At 41.8% G+C, this 25,894-nt stretch overlaps 1 protein-coding gene across 16 annotated transcripts in view; it reads right to left on the bottom strand.

The window, feature by feature from the left end:
- Positions 1-503: 503 nt before the first annotated feature.
- The window catches only part of LOC137223441 (uncharacterized), a 50,246-nt gene continuing 24,855 nt past the window's right edge, over positions 504-25,894 (bottom strand). For 2 of the 16 annotated variants that reach the window (XM_067735167.1, XM_067735168.1), the window contains 4 exons: positions 9,761-9,844; positions 6,326-6,554; positions 5,373-5,509; positions 4,228-4,298 (listed from right to left, as the gene is read on the bottom strand). In XM_067735167.1, coding sequence (XP_067591268.1) covers positions 4,238-4,298; positions 5,373-5,509; positions 6,326-6,554; positions 9,761-9,844 — 511 coding nt within the window. In that variant the 3' untranslated portion in view covers positions 4,228-4,237. The other 14 variants (XR_010942875.1, XR_010942874.1, XR_010942872.1 and 11 more) reach the window with 14 other exon arrangements.

The raw sequence follows: 25,894 nt of genomic DNA, 5'->3' as shown, positions 1-25,894 counted from the left end.
ACCTAAAAGACAGGAAGAGTACATGGAAAGCAATAAAAGAAAACAGTGGATAAATTTATCTTCAAAATTTTAAAATCCCTCTCTTAAAGACATTGTTAAGAAAATGAATAGGCTATCCAGAAACTAGAAGAAAATTACTGCAAAGCATATATTGGGATAAAGGAGTAGCGTCTAGGATATTTTTAAGAATCGTACAACTCATTAATAAAAGACAAACCAAAACAGGACACTGAGACAAAAGTCAAGTGATGCTCAGCGTAGAAAAACACCCAAACACTTGAAAAAATTACTCAATACCATTGCCACCCTCATATTTTACCCAAACTCTGTATACAATGAAAGAATCATTTAATATTTTTAAAAAATAACGTTAATTGGCATATAAACATGCCCATTATAAAGAAAATCTGATACAAAAATAAATATTTCCTTCCATCCATTTACCTCATCCTAATTAACTCTTCAAAAAGTATGGGTAATAATAATTCACACACACACCAAGCTGAGTTACATATAATTATTTTTTTATTTCACAGCCTTTTAAAAGTATAAACCACGAAGTATTTTGAAAAACAGACATGAAGTATCATTTAGCAGCCACAATATTAAAAAAATAAAGTAACACAGAATGAATTACACAACAGAATAAAATAATCTCTGCTGACTTTGACTAGGAACACATAATGTTCACTAGGAATGTTAAATGACCAGCGCTACCCCTTTCCCATCATCATTTATTACTAAAATCAATCACAGGATCTGTTCCCAGGAGACCATTCCACTTATACATACGTTCAATGTGTAAATGTCAAGTTAACATCTTGAATTTAGTTCCAAAATACCATGTTTCCTTTGCCTCTGAGAGACAAGTTCAATGGCAAGGTGGAACAGTGAAGACCATGGAACACCAAGCATGTGACTTACGTAGTGGCTCTAACCACCCCCTTCCCCATACACACACCCAGCAAGTTCTAAAACGCAGGAAAGAGAAAGGTATGTACTATGCTCTACAGCACAATAGACACTGGCCACATGTGGCTATTTACATTTAAATTATTTAAAAGTAAATAAAATTAAAATTTACCTCCTCAATCACAGTAGCCACATTTCAAGTGTTTGCCAACCACATGTGGCTAGTGGCTACCATATAAGACAGTTCAAATATAGAACATTTCTGTCATCACAGAAAGTTCTTTTGGACAGCCCTGGATGTGGGAAGTGTTTCTTCTCCCTTTGCTTAGCCAGGATGTAGGCTGCTTATGGAAGCAGCTCTGAGAAGCAATTCTTCCAGGATATTCCTAGATTGGTGGTGGAGTCACAGAAGGGAGTAAAGTAGCCTTTCTTCACATAGATTACCCTCCCCTGTGCATGAAAGAAATGATCCTTTTATGGGGATCAAATACACAACTAGATTCCACCAAAAAGTTGTCAGGAAAATCAGAGAAGAGATAAATGAAGCAGATGTGGAAGTAGCAAGGGAGAACATTCCTCATCCCATTTCAAACCTCCATGAAGAGATTATGTCCTCCAAGACAGTGTGCAGCTTCCCAGCATCTTCCTCTAGAAAAGCCTGATAGGGGCAAGGGCTGAGAGCGAAGGGCAGTCCTGGTAAGTGTTTCATGAGAAAACCTAACACGTCTTCACTCTACTCACTCTCTCAGAGCACAGCAGTGTTGCTTGGAGTTGCCAGTTGTGAAGGAGCTACAGTTTTGATATGTTTCAAGCATCATGCTTCTTTACTACTGTATTTTGTATCCAGGGCACAGACTACAAGTTGTTCACCCAAGATCCACCATTATCTTCTTCCTTATCAAGAGAACTCAGATTTTTGTTGAAGGCAGTTGTATGTCCAGCTACAAAAACTACCTGTCTCAGCCAATCTTAAGACATAGCAGGAGCCAATGACACAGTCTGGCCAATGAGATGTAAGCAAAAGTTGCTGGGCTGCCGAAAGCTCTTTAAACGGAAGTGGACTCAAACTGGCATGCTCTGTTTTCCCTTTGGGTTTCCTCCATCTTCTTGAGGGGAACTGTAACAACCATCTTGGAACCTACGGGAAAAGCCATGGGAACCTCAGGGGCCACCTTGACGCTGACATCTGTGAGCTGCTGAACCAACACCAGTACTAGCCGACCCTCAACCTCCTTGTTACATGAGAACAAAACGAAACCCCTACTTTGTTAATGCCGCTGTTCAGTCCAGTAATTTCAAGATAGCAATCCACCTTGATTCCCAATAAGAAAATTTTTATCTGAAAGTAAAAAATATCTTGCCTGAAGAATCTGTACATATTCAAGTTCAAGAAACTTCATAGAATCATATTAATAAAACAAAAGTATATCTTGAACCCACCAGTGCCTAAACAGACCAAAGGTGGGTGGAGGAAATAATCAGGATTACTGTGTAAAATAGCTGCTATTAAGACAAATAAGAGGGGTTTTAGCTTAATCCATCAGGAAGTTTTTTTCTGAGTGTCTATTATGTTCTCAGTACTCTCTAAACACAGGTCTGCCCTTCTGCTTACTCAAGTTCTTATATGGTAAAATGCTAACTACTCAGGTAATTATTCAGATCATTATTTCATCTATAACTTTATTTTGTGTAGACAAAGTAAAAAATGGAGACTTGATTTCACTGATTCAAACAAACAAAAAATCAACATCAAAGATCTACAACTCAATGTTTAATTTTCCCTTTATGTGACACAGACAGCTGACAGTGATTTCCTAGTGGTCCCAGAGTTTAAATTGTGGATTTAGCTTAAATAAGCACAAGTACCTCAGAGTAGCTATAAAAATAAAAAGAGAGTACAGTATTCTGCAAGTACTTTCTATGTACTACATTAGTATTCTAAAAGTCTCTATATTAGTAGGTATGAATTAGAAAAAATAATCATTTCCCACTATCCATAATGGTTTAACCATTTACAATGTTTAGAATTTTGGCCATTAAAAATTTTTAACTCTATTGCACTTATTTTGAAACTATAGACAAAATTGGAAACATGGAATGTCAAGCTAAAAATAGAATATTGCATATTTTTTACTCACCTAGTTCCAAGTTTCCACCCCTGCAAGTGAACCAAAAACAAATCCTGGCACCTTGTCATTCCCAGAAAAGCCAGTGCATGGCACACCCTGGGTAAATTTTCTCTCTTATTCTGTGGACTTGCACCAGATGGCATCAGTCCTGCATCCACAGCTGTGCCTTAAAATTGAAGTTCAGACATAGGAATCTACTTTATTAGACATTTTAGATTTCACAGGTATGATTGTGATGTCATTCTCATTCAACTTAAAATGATTATCTTTCCAAGTAGAACTGCAGATTCATTGCACTTACAAGTTTGGAAATCAGTGAAACAATCAAGATTATCCTAATAAGATTTGAAGTCTTTTTAAACAGCTGAAATTTAGAAACAACAATGAAATAAGAACAGTTGAAACAGAATACTAATATTATGTAACAATCGAATTATGGCCCATTTCCATATAATGTAAGAAATTCAACTCAGTTTCTAACGTTGCTGAAGAGTCACTAAAAACCTTATATTGAAAATAAAACACAGCAATTTTCTATAATCAAGTTACACTTATATAATGAGCAGTTATCTTAAATGTTCCTGACTTTTCAAAATGTTTTAATGCCCAGTTCATATGTACACTGTCTTCAAAAACAGACTTGATGGAGTGATTGTCAGCACCAGGGTGTGGTGGATAGAGCAGCCAATGTGTACAAGCCTGGCACCTAGGCCATTGTGGGTGTCAGAGGGCTAGATTAAAAATGCATACAGGTAGCGCAAAATTTGAGTTCAAAAGTAGTTCTAATGTGAGAGATCGATCTATGTTGGGTTCTTAAAAATAAGGATTGAATAAATGAATGGAACAGGGCAGCTCATGTAGAGATGTCAAAGTTTCAAAAGCAAGATCTCTAACAAAGCAAGGGCAAAGCAGGAGGTCAACAGCAGCAAGTTCTGAGAGAACTTGTGAGAGTCCTTAATTCCCAGATTTTAGGGCCAAGTTCCAGGCAGAGATTGGGTAATAGGAATAAATATTCATTTTTGCCTGGATAAATGGGAACTTAGTAGTTAATGAATTAGATTCTGAGGAGGTTATAAAATGGCACTGGCCACAAGAGAGAAAGGCAACCACTCTTTTCGTAGGAAACTCAGTCAGTAGAACCAGCAAAGAGATTGGCTTAATACTGGGATGGCAGCAAACTACTCACCCTGAGTTCTCTATAGTCTCCTGTCTAGAAGAGTCAGGGGTGATTTAAACCTCTGGACACCTGTGGCACTGCTAGGAAGAATAAAGGATTATAAAATCAAGACAAGCAGGTGGTTAAAACAATTTGCATTCTGGTTATTTTTAAAGTATGAAGGGATTGTTTTCCATCCTTGTAAACTATTATTGCTTATTAATTACTCCCACACTCGTCTTCAAAGTCCATATTTACCATACAACTGTATAACTACATGTCACTGCAGAGGTGTCAACCAATTAGAGAACTACTGTGCAAAGTACAATTTCGAATCACTGCAGTTGATTCTGAGATTCAAACTGGGAATTCAAATCGAGTCTTATTATACCTCCAATAAAGAGAGGTGTGTGTATGTGTATATATATATGTGTGTGTGTACACATGTGCATAAATACATATGTGTGTATATACACATATATGCGTATATATATGTATATACACATATGTATTTGAATTTGATTATGACATTATATTTAAAATAAACCACTCACTTCATTAACAACAGTTCTATTCTAGGAAAGCAGGAAATTATCTGAATGTGTCAGGCCAAAACTTCCCCCATAAATATTCACACAGTGAGACCATTTTTCCTTCTCTCGAATTATTAAAATAATTGTCTTCCACTTCACTTTCATATTATCAACTTAGGCGACACTTATTGTTTCATTGTTTTTAGCCTTTCTACATGGTCTGTCTTTGTGCCTAAAATTAATAAATGTTTTCCGTGTTACAGTCACAACAGGGACAGCTTATCTTATCCTAAACATGACTGAACCCAAATCTTCCCTTACTGAAGACAAATTGTATCTGCATTACATATTTCAACTTCAAGAACCCCTGCACACTGTTTTCCAAAAGAGCATATTTATTAAAATTGCAATCACTTCTCACATCCCATTCTAATTATTATGATCCTCTACCTAGACACTGTACTAGGTTAGGAATCAGTTTGGCTCCTTGGTTCCAGTAGAAGCTCACTGGTTCTGAGTGGGAGAGAGCCCTTTATTTCATTGCACCCATTTCCTCCATCCTAAGCTCTCACTTTTTAAAGGCCCTGGGTCTTCAAAAGTTTACCCAGGGACAAAGTGAAACCAAGGGTGGTCCCTACTTACCGTCGCAGAAAACGTCCATCTCTGGTGTTTCCAGCCCGGTTACCCGGCTGTAACTGCATCCGCGGTCCTCCACACCCCAGCCCAGAGCAGCAGCTCGGCTCCAGAACTTGAGACGGCATAAACCGAGGAAAAAGCATCTGGAAGATGAAGTTATTTCCCAGACTAACATTGCCCCGAGCGTACTTAGGGCACACTGGTGAGCAGTTTACTCGTGCCCGTCAATCTTCCCGAAGATGTTCGAATCACGTAGGACAGCCTACATTCTTCCTGTCCTTTTCCCGTTGCCCTACAATGCTTAAACTGCCTCCTTTCTCCAGCCCTCCATGGCAACTCCAAGGACTCTCCCAATGGCTCCCACTCTAACGCTCACCCTCCTGCTGTTTCAGAATCTAAACCTACCGCCGCGGCAATCCGCAGGCTCCTACGGGGTTGGCGTCTAGAATAGGAGTAGGGATCAAGGGGAAGAGGAGCTTCCCCATAAAAAAATGGGCCCCTGAGTCCTCGCTCCTTGGCACCGCCAGTTGAATCCCATTTAGCATCTCCGAAGAACAAAGATACTTAAAGCAGTGTTTGGAATACTTCGAGTGCGCCCTGTTTCTTCCTGCCTCCTGTCCCAAAGGTTAGGATGACATTCGATTTTGTTTGGAAGCGGCTGGACTGAATTATCTGAATAATTTAGTGTTGTACCCCTTGGGTACAAGATAAATTGCAGTTGGACTGGAAGAAGAGCTTGCAGGGTCTCAAAGCCATTCTGGCTCCAAAAGCTAAACTTCTCTCTTTTCTGCATCTTTCCCCGCCCCGGGAAAGCTTAGGGTCCCTCCCTAAGAGCACAGCACCAGCCCAGACCCCAGACACCCGCCGTCCCTGACATCCCCGCGCGCCGCGAACCCCTAGCCTCCCGGAGGAGCGGAGAAACTCGCCCCTTTGCCAACCCCTCCCACCTCCAAACGGACCTGCCAGCGAGGCAGCCGAGCCTGGCCCTCGAACCCGGGCGGCCAGAGAATCGATGCCGAGACCCAGCTCGGTGCCCGAACAGCTCCATGCCCTCCTGCCAGTGTCCGCGCGGCGCCGGTCACACCCCCTGCTCGTGGGAGAAGCCCCAAGGCTCCCGGTGCAGCGAGAGGCGCCCGGGCTGCAGCGCCCCGGCAGTGCTGGCCACGGAGTTCTTCAGCTGCTTGATGACTACGAAGAGCAGGAGGAAAAGTAAGAAGAGCAGAAAGAAAAAGAGCGCCAGGTAGAGCAGAAAGTTGAGCTCCCACTCCATGCTGAAGGCGCCGGCTCTCAGGGGCCGTGCGCGCTCCGCACCCGGTTGCCTCTGGCCTGCAAGGCGCAGCCTGCCGCGTCCCACCTCCGGTCTCCCAGCGCCGGCGCTCGGGCGCCTCGCCTTGGGCAACGGCTCCGGGGTCCACCCTCGGCCTCCTCCAGCTCGGAGGAAACGCGCCAAGGAGCTGGGGTGATCCCGGCTCCCACCCTCCCGGTAGGCACGACAGCCTGTCTACGCTGAGATCCTCTCCTGAGCTCTTGGGAACGCGAGCTGATTTTTCTAGGCTCAGCCTCCCGGACGGTGTTAGGGCTGGTGTTCTGCTAATGATCTTAAGGTCTCCAGCCGCAACATCCAGTGGGGTCTCTAGCCCCCTCCCTTCCTAATTAATTAGCTTCATTATTTTCCCTTGTTCAGGCTTTCCCAAAGGGCAGGCGATGCCATGGCCCAGAGACCCAAAAGTATCAAAGGGGACAGTGAAGGTGGGGTCTGAAGGGCTGTGGGATGACTTAAGGGCGCCTGAGTGAATGCCAGGTCAAGCTGCCTTGCTCTTCAGAGTTGCAGGTGCACTCAATATAGAGTGCACATTTTTGTGGGTAACAATAGGAAAAAAAATGTTAGAGAAGCATTAGATTTATTTAGAAAAGCATTAAAGAGAAAATGCATTTCAAGTTATATTGTACAAAGCCCTCCAATGTTGACTTAGAGTTCAATTTCTTTGGGGGAAAACAAAAACAACACAACAATTTAATTAAAGTGCTCGCTTAAGCCCCTAACACCTCTCTGTAGTGGATTAAGATCACCCACAGCCCATATGGTGCAGCTCTGAAAGAAATCCAGTTGAACTCTTGCTGTGTAACAAATTACCCAAAAACTAAGTGGCTTAAAACAACATAAACATTGGTCATCTCTCAGTTTCGGTGGGTCAATCCTTTGGGAGCACTTAGGTGGGTGATTTTGACTTGGGGTTTCTTATGCGGTTCTGTCAGGTGTTAGCCAAGGTGGCTGTCATCTGAAAGCTTGTCTGGGGCTGGAGAATCCACTTCTAAGGTGGCTCACTGACATGGGGGGCAAGTAGTGCTGGTTGTTGCTGGGAGGCCTCAGTTCCTTCCAATGTGGGCTTCTCCACAGGGCTGCTTGGGTGTCTGCACAACCCTCTGCTGACTTCCCCCAGAGCACAAGAGCTGAGAGCACTTCCCCCAGTGATCCAAAAGAACAAGGCAGAAGCTGCAGTGCCATTTACGGCTGGCTTCAGAAGTCATATACCATCACTCCTGCAGTATCCTACTGGTCACAAGGCCAGCCCTCTTCCATGTAGGGGTCCAAGGACATGAACACCAGGGGGTAAGGATCATTGGTGGCCATCTTGGGGTCTGACTATCAAAGCTGCTAACACAATGGGTTATCACTGCCCACTCTATGAGCCTCCAACTTTATTTCATTCTTTATTTGTGAAGATACAGGAGAGGCCCCTGGAATGAATTTGGGGAATAAGGCCTGACATACACATCCCGGATTATTTAATGGGCTGCTTATAATAAGTGACTCTCCCAGTGATGGCAGGGGGTTCAAAGAAGCAGGATGGTATGGAAAAAGTTGTGAACTGGAAGTCTCAAGGACCCAATTCTAGTCTCAGCTCCACGTGTCAGTGGTCACTTCAGCTCTCTGACTCTCCGTCCCCTCACCTGTAACACACCTTGCTTACCTTTTCCTTGGATTTGTTGTGAGGATCAAAAATGAGTGGGATGTTGAGTAAGAATGTGTTTTCCTAAGTAAATGCCAGGTACTATTATTATTCTTTTACTGAGAGTCCCCAGTGTTATAGACTGCTGTGCAAAATTCCCAGGTCCTAGGCCTCTCCACCAAACATCCTACTGTGTAAGGAATCTCTCAGATCTCTAAATCTCTCTCTCAATAACATTATTGATCCACCTCATGGGCAGTGGTATGCTGGAACTGGCTCAAAGTTTTTCTCTCAAAAATTCTGCAAGCCATTTGCTAAACACAGCTATGATTAAAAATTAAATCGTATAAACTTACAATTAAATTATGTTAACAAAGGTAATAAATACTCAAAACTCGTCTCTTCCTCATTGTCTCACCACATTTTACTATCATCTATGCACTTCAGATTATTTACATCTGTTGTAGCTGTACGGCTGAAATGTTATACAGTAGTCTGTTACGTGTATTTCCAACTGTGCTCAGATGTCATGTAGCGTCATGAAATTGGCCACAGTAGGGGTATTTGCCCTGTGGAAATGTACAAGTGCTACAAATCACGGCCAGAGAGCCAGTTGTTAAACACTTACCAGCATATCATTGCTCACGGAGTTACTGAGGAAAATTTGAAGTCTTATACAAGTAAAGCAGAGATCTGTGATTTTTCTGACTACCCAGAATCTACACACCTCCACTCTAGGCACCACATATTCCTACTGGTAGAATTTTCCATTGTATGTAATCTTGGCAAGAGGACAGATCCCAGTGACTGCTTTCCATTGCCACCTCCCGTTATGGAAACCAAGGGGGTCAGAGATATCTTTTACCCACTCCTGATACAGTGCAGGGAGGAGGGCGGGAAGAGCCATGCCAGATGCATCTGGGTGGCAGAGGAGCTCCCAGGCCAGACCAGTCCCTGGAGTGATGGGGCGTCGCTCTTGCTGCTGCTTCCGTGGCATCCTTGACTCCTGCCCTTTTTCCAAACTGCCTCTTTTCTATTCTGTGAACTTCCCCTGGCTTTCCAGTAAATCTCCTATTGCAGCAAAGCATGGTGGTTAACAGCAGCTTGCAGATGAGAATACTGCCTGATAGAGAAAGCATGACTTACTTTGCATATGTTAAGCGCTCGTAATCAACAAGGTGTTTGGTAGAAAAGGCATATGCCACTTGGCACATTGCCATCCAGATATCCAAGCCATTCAAGGATGGACACTGAAGCACAGAGAGGTTAAGTGACCTGCCCAAGACCACACAGCTAGCAAGTGGCAGCTTGCATTCTCAACCCTTATGATATATCACTTCACAGAGGAAAGTGCTCTTTTCTTATGCATGACTGTCAAATAATGACATTTTTTTTTCTTTTGAGCATCAAACTTGAAAGAAACAAATTTCAAGAGACACATACCTTCTACTTACGTGCATCTCGGCTCCTTCCTTTGAAACCTTGAAGGTTAAAGCTTCAAATGAGCCAGTGTATCCCTGCAGAATGCTGGGGAAAGAGGCCAAGAAATGAGGATTTTATGTCACCAAACTCAAACCCATTTCAGCCTGCCTAACCATAACTATTTAGATTATCCATTTATCTGAGCAGCTTAAATGGATTTATAAATATTAACTAATAAACCTTCATATTCACTCTAAATAGAGTTTGTATTTAAAATAATATTGCTGCCACAAAAATAACTTATTACATTTATTAGATGCTCCCAATGCTTTTTGCCTCTGGTCATTTTTATATATCTCATAAGATGGTCTGAATTTCAGTTTATATTATCACAAATGACTCCATAGGAATAAGACACCACCTTTCTCAGCCTAAATATGCATACTACATGGAAATCCATGTGAAGAAAATCCAAGAATTTTAAAAGCCAGAAAGGACACTCGCTGTAGATAAGAGTGTTACGGTTCCATTATCTAAAAAGAAAGCCGTGGTGCACACATTGGTAAGGTGGAGGGAGGCTGTGTCACTGCAGTCCTATACCACTGCCCATAGAGTGGACCCCGCTTGTACTTTCACTTAACACAGAAAGCCTCATCCACCACTCAGAGGCAGACTTCCCACTCCTCAGTCCCCTTCTCACGAGTTTCAGAACACCTGCTCCTTGCCCCAGCCTGTGGACATCCATGGTGTGTAGCAGGATAGGGCTCTCCTTCCCTTTGCCTGCTTTGTCCTCCCACCCTCACCTCTAAAAGGGAGGGGGGGTCTTTTATCATAACAAGCATCAAAGGTATCTATGGGAAGTGATTAACAGTAGCAGTAGAAGAGGTTGTCCTGTGAGTGTGCTTCTCTAAAGAGCCCAGAGCCCCAAGAAGACACTCAGGAAGGACTGTAAAAATCTGCCAAGATCCCAGGATGGAACCTACCTGTTGGGGGTACCTGCTAGTTGGAAGCAGCTTCCCCAACACAAGCGCAGGGATAAGAGTAGGAGACTAGAGAGAAAAGAGATTTCCAGGTACCTTCCTGAGGCTGATTCGGTTTGGCCTGAAATGAATCCAAAAGAAATGAGAAAAAGATTTTGTACCATGCTCTGGCCTCAAAATGTGTTATTGACCATGATTAGTAACACTGGGTCCTTAAGTAACTGTATACCTTTCCAGATACTGTGGACCATACAAATTGGGTTACAGGTTTCTGCTTAGATGGGATGTCTCTTAAAGTACCCATGCATGTGCTGGGGATGAGGTCCATACTCTATGGAAGTTTCCCGGCCCTAAGAAGCTATGCTGTAGCTAGTCAGGGCTTGAATCAGTCCTAGTGATGCTGGCAACCCTTAATGGCTCCAAAATACCCATGTTCCTTTGACACCTCTTCTCCCTTGCTCCTGCTTCAAGTACAGATATAACACCACGTTCATTTCTAGGAGATACAAACTGGGCTTCCTTGGAATTGCCTCTGATTTATTTATCACCCCTAAAACCCTCAAGATCAGAATTAGAAAATCTATGAGAATGTTCACTACTGTAGGAGAGAAAAGTGAGTTGTTCTACCTCAGGGAGTCATCTAAAGTTAATCAACAGTTATTGTAACATTCCAACAATAGGGTTTGCTCTCCACACCCTCCCCTCTTTCCCCATCCCATCCCCAAAAGCCCCCTAACTTGGGCAGTTATGCAATGCTTAGAAAATGAGATATGCTTCAGGAAATAAGCAAAATGCATGTGAAAAGCTGCTTAAATCTGATGAAACATTTAGAAATACCAGTGAGTCAGAAGGAGGGAAGGAAGGAAGGATGGAAGGGAAGGATGGAACTCTAAGGAAGAGATCTATTTGAGGGGTATGTGGGAGATCATCCTATGTGGGTAGCCTTTGAAATCCAGAATTCGCCACTAAGAACAATTCTATGGAGACAACACAACCACCACCATAATTCTAGACGCTTTCCTTAGCTTCAAATGTCTTAAAACACAACAGAAGATACCCAAGTCTGTCCAATATTAAAGAAGAAAATTGTTAAGTGACAGATGTGGTAATGGCCAAACACTACTTCTTTAACTTAGACTCTTTCCAGTAAGTTGGCAGGAACATTGGAGAAAGTCGATGTGACTGTGGCTGACCCTAGACTTGATCAATATTATGCTACGTAGCAAAATAAAAAGTCTGAGCATAATAGAGATCAATACCTCCTTTGTTCAGCACAACTTTAATAATGACAGTGGTGAAACTGTCACCACTAAAGGAAGGTCTGCAAAGCTTCTGTGTCAGCTGATAATGATCAGAGCTGTGGGCTTGCAGAAGCACGGACACACACACGAGGCTGAAACTGGACTGCCCCAAGAGAAAAAGGAATTAGAAAAAAGTAGAATTTTCTGTCACGCATGCTCCCTTAGTGAAATGACAACTTGTGAGCTCTAATGACACAACTAGGGCCTGCATTCCCAGATCTAGGGATCCAAGCTGTCCTCCACGCACACGCAGACACTGTAGTTCAGACTGGCAATGAACAGACTTGGGTCCCAGTTCAGTATACTTGACCCTATACTATACCGTACAGTGCTGTATTTCGAGTCCAATGGACTTGGACACATATCTTGGCTTCATTTCTTGCTAGATGGGGGACCTTGGACACCACTGGTTGCCTACCAAGCACCTCATCCCTCCTTCTTCCTTGTCAATAGAATCCTGATTCTAGTCAGGTATCTTCCTCTTTCCCATGTAACCCATTCAACTTAAGGGGAAACTCTTTTGGGGAAGTGGGTCCCTGTTGATCTAAAAGTCATTTACAGAATATGACAATTTTTTTTTTGTACAGGAGGGTGCATATGACCTAAATTGACATAATCTAATTGAAGAAGTGGATTATTAGTCAGTGTCCAAAAAAGAAAACAGAACCACTGTAGGTATTTAAAATAGGGAAATTTAATACCGGGAATTGGTTACAAGGCTATTGAATGGGTAGGAGGAGGAAAAGGAGAAGGTAAAGTAGCACAAGATTATAGCCCCATGGGCTAGAGGAGCAAAAGGGAAAGTAGAATTACATAGAGCACATGATCACTGTTGCCATAATTTACATCCAAGACTTCTCCTGGAAATTGCAAACCTTCAATAGACTCCAAAATTCCAAAATATTGTATCAGACAGATTCTGCTAGTACAACTGTTGTCTAGGTGGGGAGACAGATTCCTACTGCTTTCTAATCCACCACCTTCCCAGAATCCTTCTCTTTTTATTTTTAATTGTGGTGAAAGATAAGAGTTACCATCTTAACCATTTAAGTGTACAGTCAGTGATATTAAATACATTCATAATGTTGTGCAACCATCTCCACCATCAATCTCTAGAACTGTTTCATTTTGCAAAATTAAAACTCTGTACCCATTAAAAAGTGACTCCCCATTTCCCTTTCCCCACAGCTCCTGGCAACCACCATTCTACTTTCTGACTCTCTGAAATTGACTCCTCTAGGTAACTTATATAAGTGGAATCATACAGTATTTGTCCTTTTGTGACTGGCTTATTTCACTTACATAATTTCCTCAAGGTTCATCCCTACTACAACATGTGTCAGAATTTCCTTTCTTTGTAAACCTGAATAGTATTCTGTAATGGTTAATTTCATGTATTACCTTTACCAGGCCACAGGGTGTCCAGACGTTTGGTCAGACATTATTCTGGGTGTATCTGTGAAGATGTTTCCGATGAGATTCACATTTGAATCAGTACACTGAGAAAAGCAGATGGCCCTCCCTCGTGTGGGTGGGACCAATCCAATCAGTTGGAAGACTGAAAAAAGGCTGACCCTCCCACAAGTAAGAGGCCGGAATGCCTTCAAGCTGGGACACCAGTTTTTTTCCCTGCCTTCAGCCTTGAACTGAAACTGGGTCTCCTTTGTCCCTGAGCTGCTGCTTTTCAAACTGGAACTACACCTTCAGCTCTTCTGGGTTTCCAGCTCACTGACTGTGGACATTGGAACTTCTCAGCCACTATAATTACATGAGCCAATTCATTATAACAAATTATCACATCTATCAAAAAAATTGTATCTATCTATATCTAGCTCAAAGTCCTATTTGTTCTGTTTCTCTGGAGATCCTTGACTAATACATATGCCATTGTATGTATATACCACTCTTATAAATATATTTTATTTTGAGTAAAAAAAAAGAGCTATATCATATTATCTAAAACATTTAAATAATCTACTTTGACTATAGGTTATAGGAAGGCATATACATATGCCTCCTGAAGAACTTTTTAGCCAACCCAATATTTCCTGAGGAGTTTAAATATTTTTAATGCAACAAGTCACACTGCCATTTAGTATATGTGAAAAATCTTTCTCCTCAGGGTTTTCTATATTTAGAGAGGCCAATTCCACAGTGGTTAAGGTATAGGCCTGGTATTATTGCCTCTGTGATATGTCATATTAGCAGGCCCGTTGTCATAAATACGGGTTGGAATCTACAACAGAAACTCTTGGTGAGAGACTAATGCCCCCACCAGGAAATATACCTGGATATTCCTTTTGTAACCATCACCATAAACCAGCCAACAAATGACTGCTTAACCAAGCCTCCCTCTGGCTTTTGCACCAGCTGTGAATCAATCCAAGGAATCTTCTAACCCTCCCCATGGAAATCGTTACTTTAGACTGGAGGCTGCTGGCTTGGGACAGGCAAAGCCTCTGTATCGCTTCACTCATACGTGCTTTCTTTTAACTTAAGGGATCTGAGTACCTAAACACCAAGATGATTGGCATCCTGGAGACAGCAACATTTAAAGCACCTTCTCAAGAATTCAGAAGTTATGGATTATAACTTCAGCAATATAGAGATCGTCCTATCATTCTCTATGACCTGTGAAACACTGTAAAAAGAGAATGTTCAGGGTGTGTGTGAATCTGGTGGTACTAGAATATTAATACCGTCATGAGGTTTTCTTTTGCTCTGCTGCAGATACCGTTGGTTGAGCTAAGTGACGCAGTTACCCGATAATGAAAACGAAGATTTGTGACATCTGATGAAAACGCATATTCCCGTCAGCTGTTGCACACCTGGCTCTTCTGTGTGCCCTTCCTAATCATGATCTCTTCATGTGGTGTATGGCTGAGCTGGTGGGCTCTGATTGTCACTAGACACCACCAAGAATTTTACTTCTCCACCCACCCCAGCTGGTGGTTGAGCTGTTTCTCACCTATGAGGAGAGACGAATACACAACTCATTACACAAAACTCAGCACCTGCTACCAACATATTTTTTGGTTCTTTGTATTTTCATCTATCTTGTGTATTTTGTTGGATGAAAAATAAAGTCTGTTGCAAGAAGAAAACAGCCATTTATTGGTTTCATCGTTTGGCTGATGCCTTAGTCATACTTGCCAGTATGATTTTTCCTCCTCCTTTTCCACATTTCTTCAGCTTTTCTGTTGTTGTGGAAAGAACACTGGTGGGAAACAGAAGGCCTGGGTTCTAACCATCCCATGCTAGCATAGCCATGTAACATTGGGCATGTCTTTCACTTCTCTATGCTTCTGCTTCCTAAATTAGGGGATTGAACATAATTATCTCCATGTCCCTTCTGGCTGCAAAATTCAAATGACTTATCACTTTTACTGCCAAAACCAGGGAGTGGTAGAAGAGTGAGATTATCTGGGTGAATTGCTCCCAGCTGCCACGATGATGGGGTAGGCTTGGAACCCAAAGCGCCTTCTTTCAGGAAAGCAGTTTCCTCTGGGAAGGGGCCTCTGACACATTAACAGAAGGGGTTAGTGAACCACTGCTCACCACCCGCAGGACATTTTTCTTCTTCACTTTAAGGAAGCAGGGTTTTTCACATGTAACCAACATATCAGTGGCTCCCAAAAGCAACCACTTCTTCACTATGTGCAAATCATGAAGCAGGACTCAGTATAACATGGATTCCTTCAAAAGAGAAAGTCACGCTACAGAGCATCACTGAACAACATCGAACTCACTGAAGGAAGAATTTAGACCACAGAGCTAACAAATATGTACTGGACATTTGTGTTGCTCCCAAAGGCCTGGTTGGCTGTTTGGGCAACTTCAGCTGTGCATTCCTTTAACCCTTTCTTCCCCAAAGTCATCATTTTCCCTCCTTTGCTTTCGTTGTTAGGCAGGAAACCTGAGCGCCAACCTGAGCTAGCTTCTACCTGTAGGTTCATCAGATTCTCTTTTAAATGAAATTTCTGCCCACAGGAATTCTCCTATCAGTTGCCATGAAGATATTTCCCCCTGAGTATTACACATAACTCTTTTTTTTTAGGTTATTTAGATTTATTAAGTATTTGTTCACATTTTCTTTACATCAGAATATTATTAAGAGTTTTTTTACATTTTCAATTGAAAATGCAAAAAAGCCCAAAATTAAGATTCATCGTATTTGTTTAATTTTTATCACTAGCAATTTGATTATTAGCAATTGTCCATTCCTGGATCTTCTCTCTTTAATTTTTTTTTTTATTGGAGTTATAATTGCTTTACAATGTTGTGTTAGTTTCTGCTGTAGAACAAAGTGAATCAGCTATATGTATACATATATCCCCATATCCCCTCCCTCTTGAGTCTCCCTCCCACCCGCCCCCATCCCACCCCTCTAGGTCATCACAGAACACCAAGCTAAGCTCCCTGTGCTATACAGCAGCTTCTCACTAGTTATCTATTCTACACATGGTAATGTATATATGTCCATGCTACTCTCTCAATTCGTCCCATCCTCCCCTTCCCCTGCCCCATGTCCACAAGACTGTTCTCTACATCTGCGTCTCTCTTCCTGCCCTACAAATAGATTCATCAGTACCACTTTTCTCAGCCATAAAAAGGAACGAAATTGGGTCACTTGTAGTGATGTGGGTGACCCTAGAGTCTGTTATACAGAGTGAAGTAAGTCAGAAAAAGAAAAACAAATATCGTATATTAACGCATATATATATGGAATCTAGAAAAATGGTACACGTAACTCTTCAACCTCTCTGATCAAGCCCAAATCATTTACAAATAAGAAAGAATGTGAGGGAAAGACTACTGTGTTAAGAAGACCTCCCAGGTAGGCTGGGACACGACTTCATGCTAGTGCAATTGCAGGCACTGTTTTTTATTCTCTTTTAGATTAGAGTGAGTAAAACTCCATTGTACAGGCCTCCAAAGAAGCTTTCTAAATCCCTAGCACCCTAAGAAAAAGGCTTTATTAGTTTTTATCTAATTTTGAACAAAAATTGAGCTCATCTTAAAGATTATTTAGTACTAAAGAGTACTGAGTGTTTTTGTTATCAAGCAGTTGCCAGTCCATTATTTTATATTGTCTTTAACATCACCATAATCATTTTATGACAGTATTATAAAGCTAGTATATTTGGTGTGCTAGTTGGTATTCCTGCTTTTCTAGTGAGGTTTACTCTGCCACAGAAATAATGGGACAACATTTGCTCTCAATGTCAGCACAAGCAGCGTATTAATTTAAAGGACAATTGTTTGCCCATCAAACTATTGATGATCATGTTTGTAAAACATTTCATGCATGATGGCAGTGTGTTTCTAAAACTAGTCAACACACTGTGATTTTTTTCTAAATACCATGAAATTAAATTGTGAAATAAGTCTTGCAAAGATGTCAAAATTTCACTCTCCAGTTACTAGAATATATAAGGGATAAAATAATCCTGTGTTTTGTAGGTGAACTATTGAATGAGAAACACTCTTTTTCCAAAGCTTTTCTAAAGGAAAGTACATGCACAAGCTGTTTAAACTTATTGCTGTAGATACAACTTTGTCAAAATGTAATACTAATCTGTATATCTAGCATGTTTTAAAAGCACATAGAATTGAGCGTTGCTTCATTGTAGAGTATGGTGATTAAGTCCCTGGGTTCTAGAGCCAGGCTGCTTGAATTAAGAAGTCTTCACTTCCCTGACCAGCATGTGACCTCAACTCTATGACTTAATTGACTCATCTGTAAAATGGAGGTATAAAACGATATCCTCAACGTTGGGTTGTGGTGAAAATTAAATGTATTAATACGTATAAAGAGCTTAGAACATTGCCTGAACATGGTAAGTGCCCAATAAAAGTTAACTCTCATTCTCATTATTATTTCACAAGTCAGGATGTTAACACCGCAGTGATAGTGCCAATCTGTGATAACATAAACCAGCTGTAGAATTCATTGCCTACCTCACTAATCACACCTACCACTCTCCAGATCATGTTTCTGCTATTACATTTGTAGTTTTTTTCTTTTTTTTTGTACAGTGCCTTTTATTTTTTTACTTTTTTGAATTTTATTTTATTTATTTTTTTATTTAGCAGGTTCTTATTAGTTATCCATTTTATACATATTAGTGTATATATGTCAATCCCAATCTCCCAATTCATCCCACCACCACCAGCCCCCCGCCACTTTCCCCCCTTGGTGTCCATACGTTTGTTCTCTACATCTGTGTCTCTATTTCTGCCCTGCAAACAGGTTCATCTGTACCATTTTTCTAGGTATAGTTTTTTTCTAATGTTTAAATTTTTGATACATCTAGAATTTAATTTTTGGTGAGGTGTGATTCTACGCTTATTTTTTTCCATATGACTACCCTGTTTTCCCCAAACCATTTGTTCAATGAATAACCCATTTTTCCTACTACATTTCTGTATCTATTCACTCTCCTACAACCTTAGACCAAATCTTCAAACTAGGTTTCAATTATGCCTGAGGGTACGTGAAGACTTTCTAAAGGGCACATGAGCATGGTTAGTTTTATGCTTATGTACAGATCTTCAACTTCCACGTACTTTTTCCTAAAATCATTTGCCTACGAAGATGCCAGTCACCAAGGGTCTCTCTCTTTCTCTCCCTCTATTTTTTAAAAATAGACTATTTTTTAGGGCAGTTCCGATACACAGAAAAACTGAGGAGAAAGTACTGTTCCATACACCCTCTACCTTTACACACGTGCAGCCTGCCCCACTATCAACATCCTCCACAAGAGTGCTACTTTTGTTTTTTGTTTGTTTGGTTTTATATTTATTTGGTTGTGCCGGGTCTTAGCTGCGGCAGGCAGGCTCCTTAGTTGTGGCATGTGAACTCTTAGTTGCGACATGTGGGATCTAGTTCCCTGACCAGGGATCGAACCCGGGCCCCCTGCATTGGGAGCGCGGAGTCTTCTCCACTGCGCCACCAGGGAAGTCCCAGAGTGCTACCTTTGTTACAACTGATGAATCTGCAGTGACATATTATCACCCAAAGTCCATAGTTTACATTAGAGTTCACTCTTGGTGGTATACATTCTATGGATTTTGACCAAAGTATAATGACATGTATCCACCATTATAATATCATACAGAATAGTTTCACTGCCCTAAAAATCCTCTGTGCTCTGCCTGTCTATTCCTCTCTCTCCCACTTATTCCCTGGCAACCACTGATCTTTTTACTGTCTCCACAGTTTTGCCTTCTCCAGAATGTCATATAGTTGGAATCATACAGCATGTAGCCTTTTCAGATGGGCTTCTTTCACTTATCAGTATGTCAAGGGTCTCTTCTCATACTCTTCTTTCCAAATTTCCTCCCATTTTAGCAAGAAAATCATATCTCTTACCTAGTCTTACTCTTAATACTGTACTTTGCCAAATGAATAATCCTTTAAACAATTCCTTTAATCAAGGCACCATAACATATCCTCCCCCATCCATCTCATTAAGAGATACATTTCCAATAAATTTTACTTTTTACGTGACAAGAAACATCCCCTTGTCTGCTGAAAGGCTTCAGCGGCTCTGTCTCTCTTCCACATCAGGCAGCCTAGCAACGGGCCAGCTCAAAAATATGGTGAGGCAGCTTCTTGCTGATATCAGAGCTCACTAAGCTCCAACTACTACTCTTTTCTAAGAAAGTCATCCCACCTCTAGGAAGCCACTGTTGTTACATAGTTAAACAAATGCTTCCTGTCTCTTCTCAATGCGCTAGGTTTACATAAGTGAGCTCCTAGGCCTAACCACCTCTCATGGCGGGAGGAGAACTTGGGAAATCCTGTGTGCTCCTCTGCTGACTCTTAGATGTAAGACTTTCCATTAAGCCTTGCCTTATGCCCTCTCTGTGTATTGTTTGGGGGTATTAGTGCCAACCAGTAGTCATATAATAATTGTTTATCAGAATTCATAATTTATGATGTTCTAATCAAATGCATATTACTGGTATTTATAATAAGTCAACCCAAAAGAAATTATTTTACACATATGTTCATAGGATATATATTTGAGGTGAAGAAGCATGACAAGAATGCCAATAAAGATGTTCAACATAAAAGCCTATTACATTAGGATAAAAATCTATGGGAGAAGTGGAACAGAAATGGAAGTTGGAGAAAAAGAGACAATATGAAATTTCTGACAGAGAGGAGCTTGTTTATTAGTGTTTTGAATGGCTGGCAATGGGTTCAAATCACTGTGGCTTCAAGGGGTGTGCGTGTGTGCATGTGTGTTTAGGGGTGCCAGGTACAAAGGTTCTGTAATTTGAGCCCAACTATCCTAAGAGTTGCTCAGTAAATGTTTCTTGAGATCAACTGAATTGAAAATAAGATATTAATAATTTAAAACAAAGGCAAAATAGGATACAAAGATAAGATCCTTTCTCTGTCTCTGCTTTCATAAATTTGCTGTGATAGTGGATTACAGGTGGTCTGCACTCCAGAGAACACAGTCCTTGGCTTTATCCTGCCAAATATTCTTTTCTTTTCTAATCAGCAACTTTTATTAAGGCTTAGAACCTTGCTGCTTGAAGTGTTTTCTGTGGATCAGCAGTGTTGGCATCACCTGGGAGCTTTTTAGAAATTAAGACACCCAGGCCTGACTCCAGGCTTTTGAATCAGAAGCAGCAGTTTAACAATATCACCAGGTGATTCCTATGCACATTAAAGTTTGAGAAACACTAGACTGGCAGCCTGCAGTCGTCTAGTTAACTCATGGGTGACAGCCACACCTAGTGAGGCTCCAGTTCTAAATGTACCTCAGTGTATTCTTGGCTGTTCCATGACTACCATCATCATTAACCATACTAATGATATATACCGATAAGCCAATTAACAGGGCACTTCTGCATACATTATCTAATTTGATCCCAACTACATTCTTCAATTTAGAACAAAGTACTTTCTGCAAAGTGCACAAATTTAATTCCAACAACGTGAAGAGACAAGTAGAGTTTCCTGAATTGTTTTCAAAGGTGAACACACTCTTAAGTCCAGAGAGTCATTTGGAATTATTTTCAAATTTAATAATGTCAATACTCTTCACTCAAATATATTTTGTTGTTATATTCCAGAAAATTTTAGGAAAAAAACATAATAAAGTAGTGATTTAGAGTGGGTTGGCTTTACTATATCATAAAAATCTAGGTCTGGTAAGCTGGGACGAAGTGAGAGAGTGGCATGGACATATATACACTACCAAATGTAAAATAGATAGCTAGTGGGAAGCAGCCGCATAGCACAGGGAGATCAGCTCGGTGCTTTGTGACCACCTACAGGGGTGGGATAGGGAGGGTGGGAGGGAGATATGGGGATGTATGTATATGTATAGCTGATTCACTTTGTTATACAGCAGAAACTAACACACCATCGTAAAGCAATTATACTCCAATAAAGATGTTAAAAAAAAAATCTAGGTCTGGAAAGCATGTTAATAAAACTATGTTGAGAGAGGTCAAACAGCTTGTCCAAGAGAGATTCACAATCAAAAACACCTAAGAGGCAACTAATAAATCAACAAAAGGATTTTAAAGGTCTAATTGCACATGTACTGTCTCAGGTACTAAGTAAAGAAATAAAAACACTTGGTATTAACACTATATATCTGTATCATCCACACTTCAACCCTTATGCATTAGATAGGATACCAAATCATAAAACATTCACCACCACCTTTAAGGAATTTTTATTTTCTGCATAAGAAGAGACTAAATTCAGAGATTAAAAAAAGTAGAAAACAATCACAGGGCAGAATATGGAAAAGAGCTTTATAATTTAATATTGTATGTATCAAAGTGATATAAACAAGCAGACTGAGGTGGGATTAGTAAGATAAAATGGTGATCAACATTTATTTCAAGGTTTTCTAGTTGATTTCTTTTGGACCCATTGCTTGTTATTAGGCTGCCAAGAAGGAAGGTCTGCAGGTGGGTGGGATGAACAAAAAGGCAGAAGGATCAAACATGCACCAAGGAGTGGTGGGAAATGAGCCATGGGGAAGATGTCTGCAGAGACAGGAGGCAGTTCTACGTGGAAGGTCAAGATCTGTATTAAGTGCACCACAGATAAGAAATCAATAGACCAAATACTAATATTTCATTCCTCCTACCAGGAGGCCACTCACTCATATTTAGACATGTTATTTTCAAGGGGTTATATCTGGTAAATTGGACTCTTTAGTCTGCTTTGGCAAGCCTGGTGGATTCCTGGGGTTCTAACATTGTGTCTCCTTGTAACGCAAGAAACCCTCTTCTGGGCCAGAAATCACAAAAGAGCCTTGCAGTTCTAATGGGTTACTTCTTGTGCCAAGACTGCGCTGTCATAGACATGCTAGGAGCCCTGTACATGTCTTTAAACTTCTTGTGTGGAGTCAGAGTGAGTCCATGAACAAAACCCATCTTGGCTTCATTGGAAGTTCATCACTGAGTATCAGGTCCTCACACACAACAACCTTACCTTATATATGTAACTCACTTAACACAGATTGTGACCCCTCACCTCCCCACAGACACACATAAAATAGCCACTAACATGCCACATCTCTGAGGGCATCTTCTCCATTGCTTAGTTCCCACCCCTCCTTGGAAACTGGCTTGTGTTCTTTCCTCTGCCTCTTTGTTCTAACCACCCACCCACAGTCGTCCTCTTCTGGCAGCTCGAAAGGACCTGGCACTCTTGATGTAACTACCGACGGCACTCTGCTTCACCAGATCGGGTTCTGACACCATGCTCTGCTGCCAAGGGCCCTGCCTCCCTCCAGCTGTTCCCCTATTTTTTCCTCAGCAGTGTGACGCCCACAGGAAGGAGTGGGGGAGAACTCAACCCGCAGCAGCCCTGCTTCTATTCCTGGGCTCTGCTGAAAGCTCTTAAGTACCCGACACAACTATGATTTACTGAGCATAGGGCTTTTACAGAGTTTGGGCTAATCAAATGAGCAAAGTTTGCTTTGTACTTTGGGACAGAATGAATCTTGTTAATTGGTGTCACAGAGTCTTGAGCCAAAATAGACATCATAGCCTGAGGGGAGTGGTCACAGCGTGGAGCCACCTACTTTCGGTCCACAGGACTGCTTTTTAAGAGTTCAGGTGCTTCCATGTCCTGGCTATTGTACATAGGGCTGCAATGAACGTTTTGGTACATGACTCTGTTGTACAGAGTGAAGTAAGTCAGAAGAGAAAAACAAATACCGTATGCTAACACATATATATGGAATCTAAAAAAAAACAAAAAATGGTCATGAAGAACTTAGGGGCAAGATGGGAATAAAGACACAGACCTACTAGAGAATGGACTTGAGGACATGGGGAGGGGCAAGGGTAAGCTGGGACAAAGTGAGAGAATGGCATGGACATATATACACTACCAAACGTAAAATAGCTAGCTAGTGGGAAGCAGCTGCATAGCACAGGGAGATCAGCTCGGTGCTTTGTGACCACCTAGAGGGGTGGGATAGGGAGGGTGGGAGGGAAGGAGATGCAAGAGGGAAGAGATCGGGGGATATATGTATATGTATAACTGATTCACTTTGTTATAAAGCAGAAACTAATACACCATTGTAAAGCAATTATACTCCAATAAAGATGCTAAAAAATAATAATAAAAAAATAAAGAAACTTTAGAAAAAAAAAAGAGTTCAGGTGGATGCGAGCTAGATACTGGAGGCTGCCCAGGCAGAAGCTGTTACTCAGACCTTGTACTTGTCCCTGACTTTTATCTATGGCACACACACAGCACCTGTCAAATGAGGGGGAAAATATCCCACCACTCTAACACGTTCACAGGCTTAAGTCTTTATATAATTCTTTCCAGTGCTTATTGCTATGGATTTATTTTCACACAAAGTTAATCAACCAGCTTGTAGTTCCTTCAGGGTAAAGTTGAAAGTATTGCCATTTAAAACCACTTCATGAAAATATACACCAATCCCATTCTCTGTGAAAAGCAGAGTGTCAAACTGCCTTCTCAAAACCTGATTACCAAAATATTGACTAATCTCTTGTAGAAAAATAGAATGCACTGAGAAGCTTGTGAAATACATTTTGGATGGCTAAATATGTTGTGGGGTTTTTTGAATCCTGTAAAATTTCCCAATTCTGAACAAATTTCTTTATGCATCCTAAAGCAATAGCCTGGCTGAATGGTGCTTGGTGCTTTGCCTCACCTCAACTGCCTTTGGTATCCTCCATATTATTGTTTATGATGAAAACACCATCTGTCCTTGAGAAGGATTTGAAACTACTTTGAAGGAGGGTAGTTTCATTGAAATTTTACTTAATTTATACAATATTGGCAAAGGTTCTGGAAAATACTCTTAACAGTTGCCTCATAACAAGGACATATGGCTATTGAAAATAAAATGACATTTTCTAATTTAAAGAATATATTTGTTTATTAAGTCTATCATAATCATGTTGGTGGTACTTTTACGCAAAATATGGTTAATAATCTATCTTGTTCGACATAGTGAACACTCACACTACCAAACAGGAGAAAGCCTCAGATTAATAGATGTCTGACTTTTGGCAAGTTACCTTATTTATCTAAGCATCAAAATCCTCATCTACTTAACGTAGTTGGGAAATTCAAGGCATGGAGTTGCTTTGAACCGTGCCTGGAGCAGAGTGGGAATGCAAAGGTAACTGAAGATTACTTTTCCCAGGCAGCACAAGGGCTGCCAGTAAATATGCTTCCACCTCCATCCTATTCTTGCTCTTCTTCATTTATATAGCATTTACTAAGTACCTGCCATGTCTCAGGCTTAGGTGCTAAGGATAGAAAAGTGAACGAAACAGACCCTTCAGATGGAGCTGAGTAAGAGACACAGCCAGGTAAACAGACCACTTCAAATGTATGCCTTGGAGGAGACCTTCAAGATGGCTTAGGAGTGAGACGTGGAGATCGCCTTCCTCCCCACAAATACATCAGAAATACATCTACATGTGGAACAACTCCTACAGAACACCTACTGAACACTGGCAGAAGACCTCAGACCTCCCAAAAGGCAAGAAAGTCCCCACGTACCTGGGTAGGGCAAAAGAAAAAAGAATAAACAGAGACAAAAGGATAGGGACGGGACCTGCACCAGGGGGAGGGAGCTGTGAAGGAGGAAAGGTTTCCACACACTAGGAAGCCCCTTCACTGGCAGAGACAGGGGTGGCGGAGGGGGGAAGCTTCGGAGCCGCGGAGGAGAGCGCAGCAACAGGGGTGCGGTGGGCAAAGCGGAGAGATTCTCGCACAGAGGATCCGTGCCGACCAGCGCTCACCAGCCCGAGAGGCTTGTCTGCTCACCCGCCAGGGCGGGCGGGGGTTGGGAGCTGAGGCTCGGGCTTCGGTCGGATCCCAGGGAGAGGACTGGGGTTGGCGGCGTGAACACAGCCTGAAGGGGGCTAGTGCGCCACAGCTAGCCGGGAGGGAGTCCAGGGAAAAGTCTGGAGCTGCCGAAGAGGCAAGAGACCATCGTTTCAGGGTGCACGAGGAGAGGGGATTCAGAACACCGCCGAAACGATCTCCAGCGACGGGCGCGAGCCACGGCTATCAGCGCGGACCCCAGAGACGGGCATGAGATGCTAAGCCTGCTGCTGCCACCACTAAGAAGCCTGTGTGCGAGCACAGGTCACTATCCACACCTCACCTCCCGGGAGCCTGGGCAGCCCGCCACTGCCAGGGTCCCGTGATCCAGGTACAACTTCCCCGGGAGAACACACGGCATGCCTCAGGCTGGTGCAATGTCACGCCAGCCTCTGACGCCGCAGGCTTGCCCCGCATCCGTACCCCTCCCTCCCCGCGTCCTGAGTGAGCCAGAGCCCCCGAATCAGCTGCTCCTTTAACCCCATCCTGTCTGAGTGGGAACAGA

Source organism: Pseudorca crassidens, chromosome 4, assembly GCF_039906515.1.
Source record: "Pseudorca crassidens isolate mPseCra1 chromosome 4, mPseCra1.hap1, whole genome shotgun sequence".
Classification (NCBI taxonomy): Eukaryota; Metazoa; Chordata; class Mammalia; order Artiodactyla; family Delphinidae; genus Pseudorca; species Pseudorca crassidens.
Note: the sequence above shows the minus strand (reverse complement) of the source record. Positions and strands in the feature narration are given on the sequence as shown.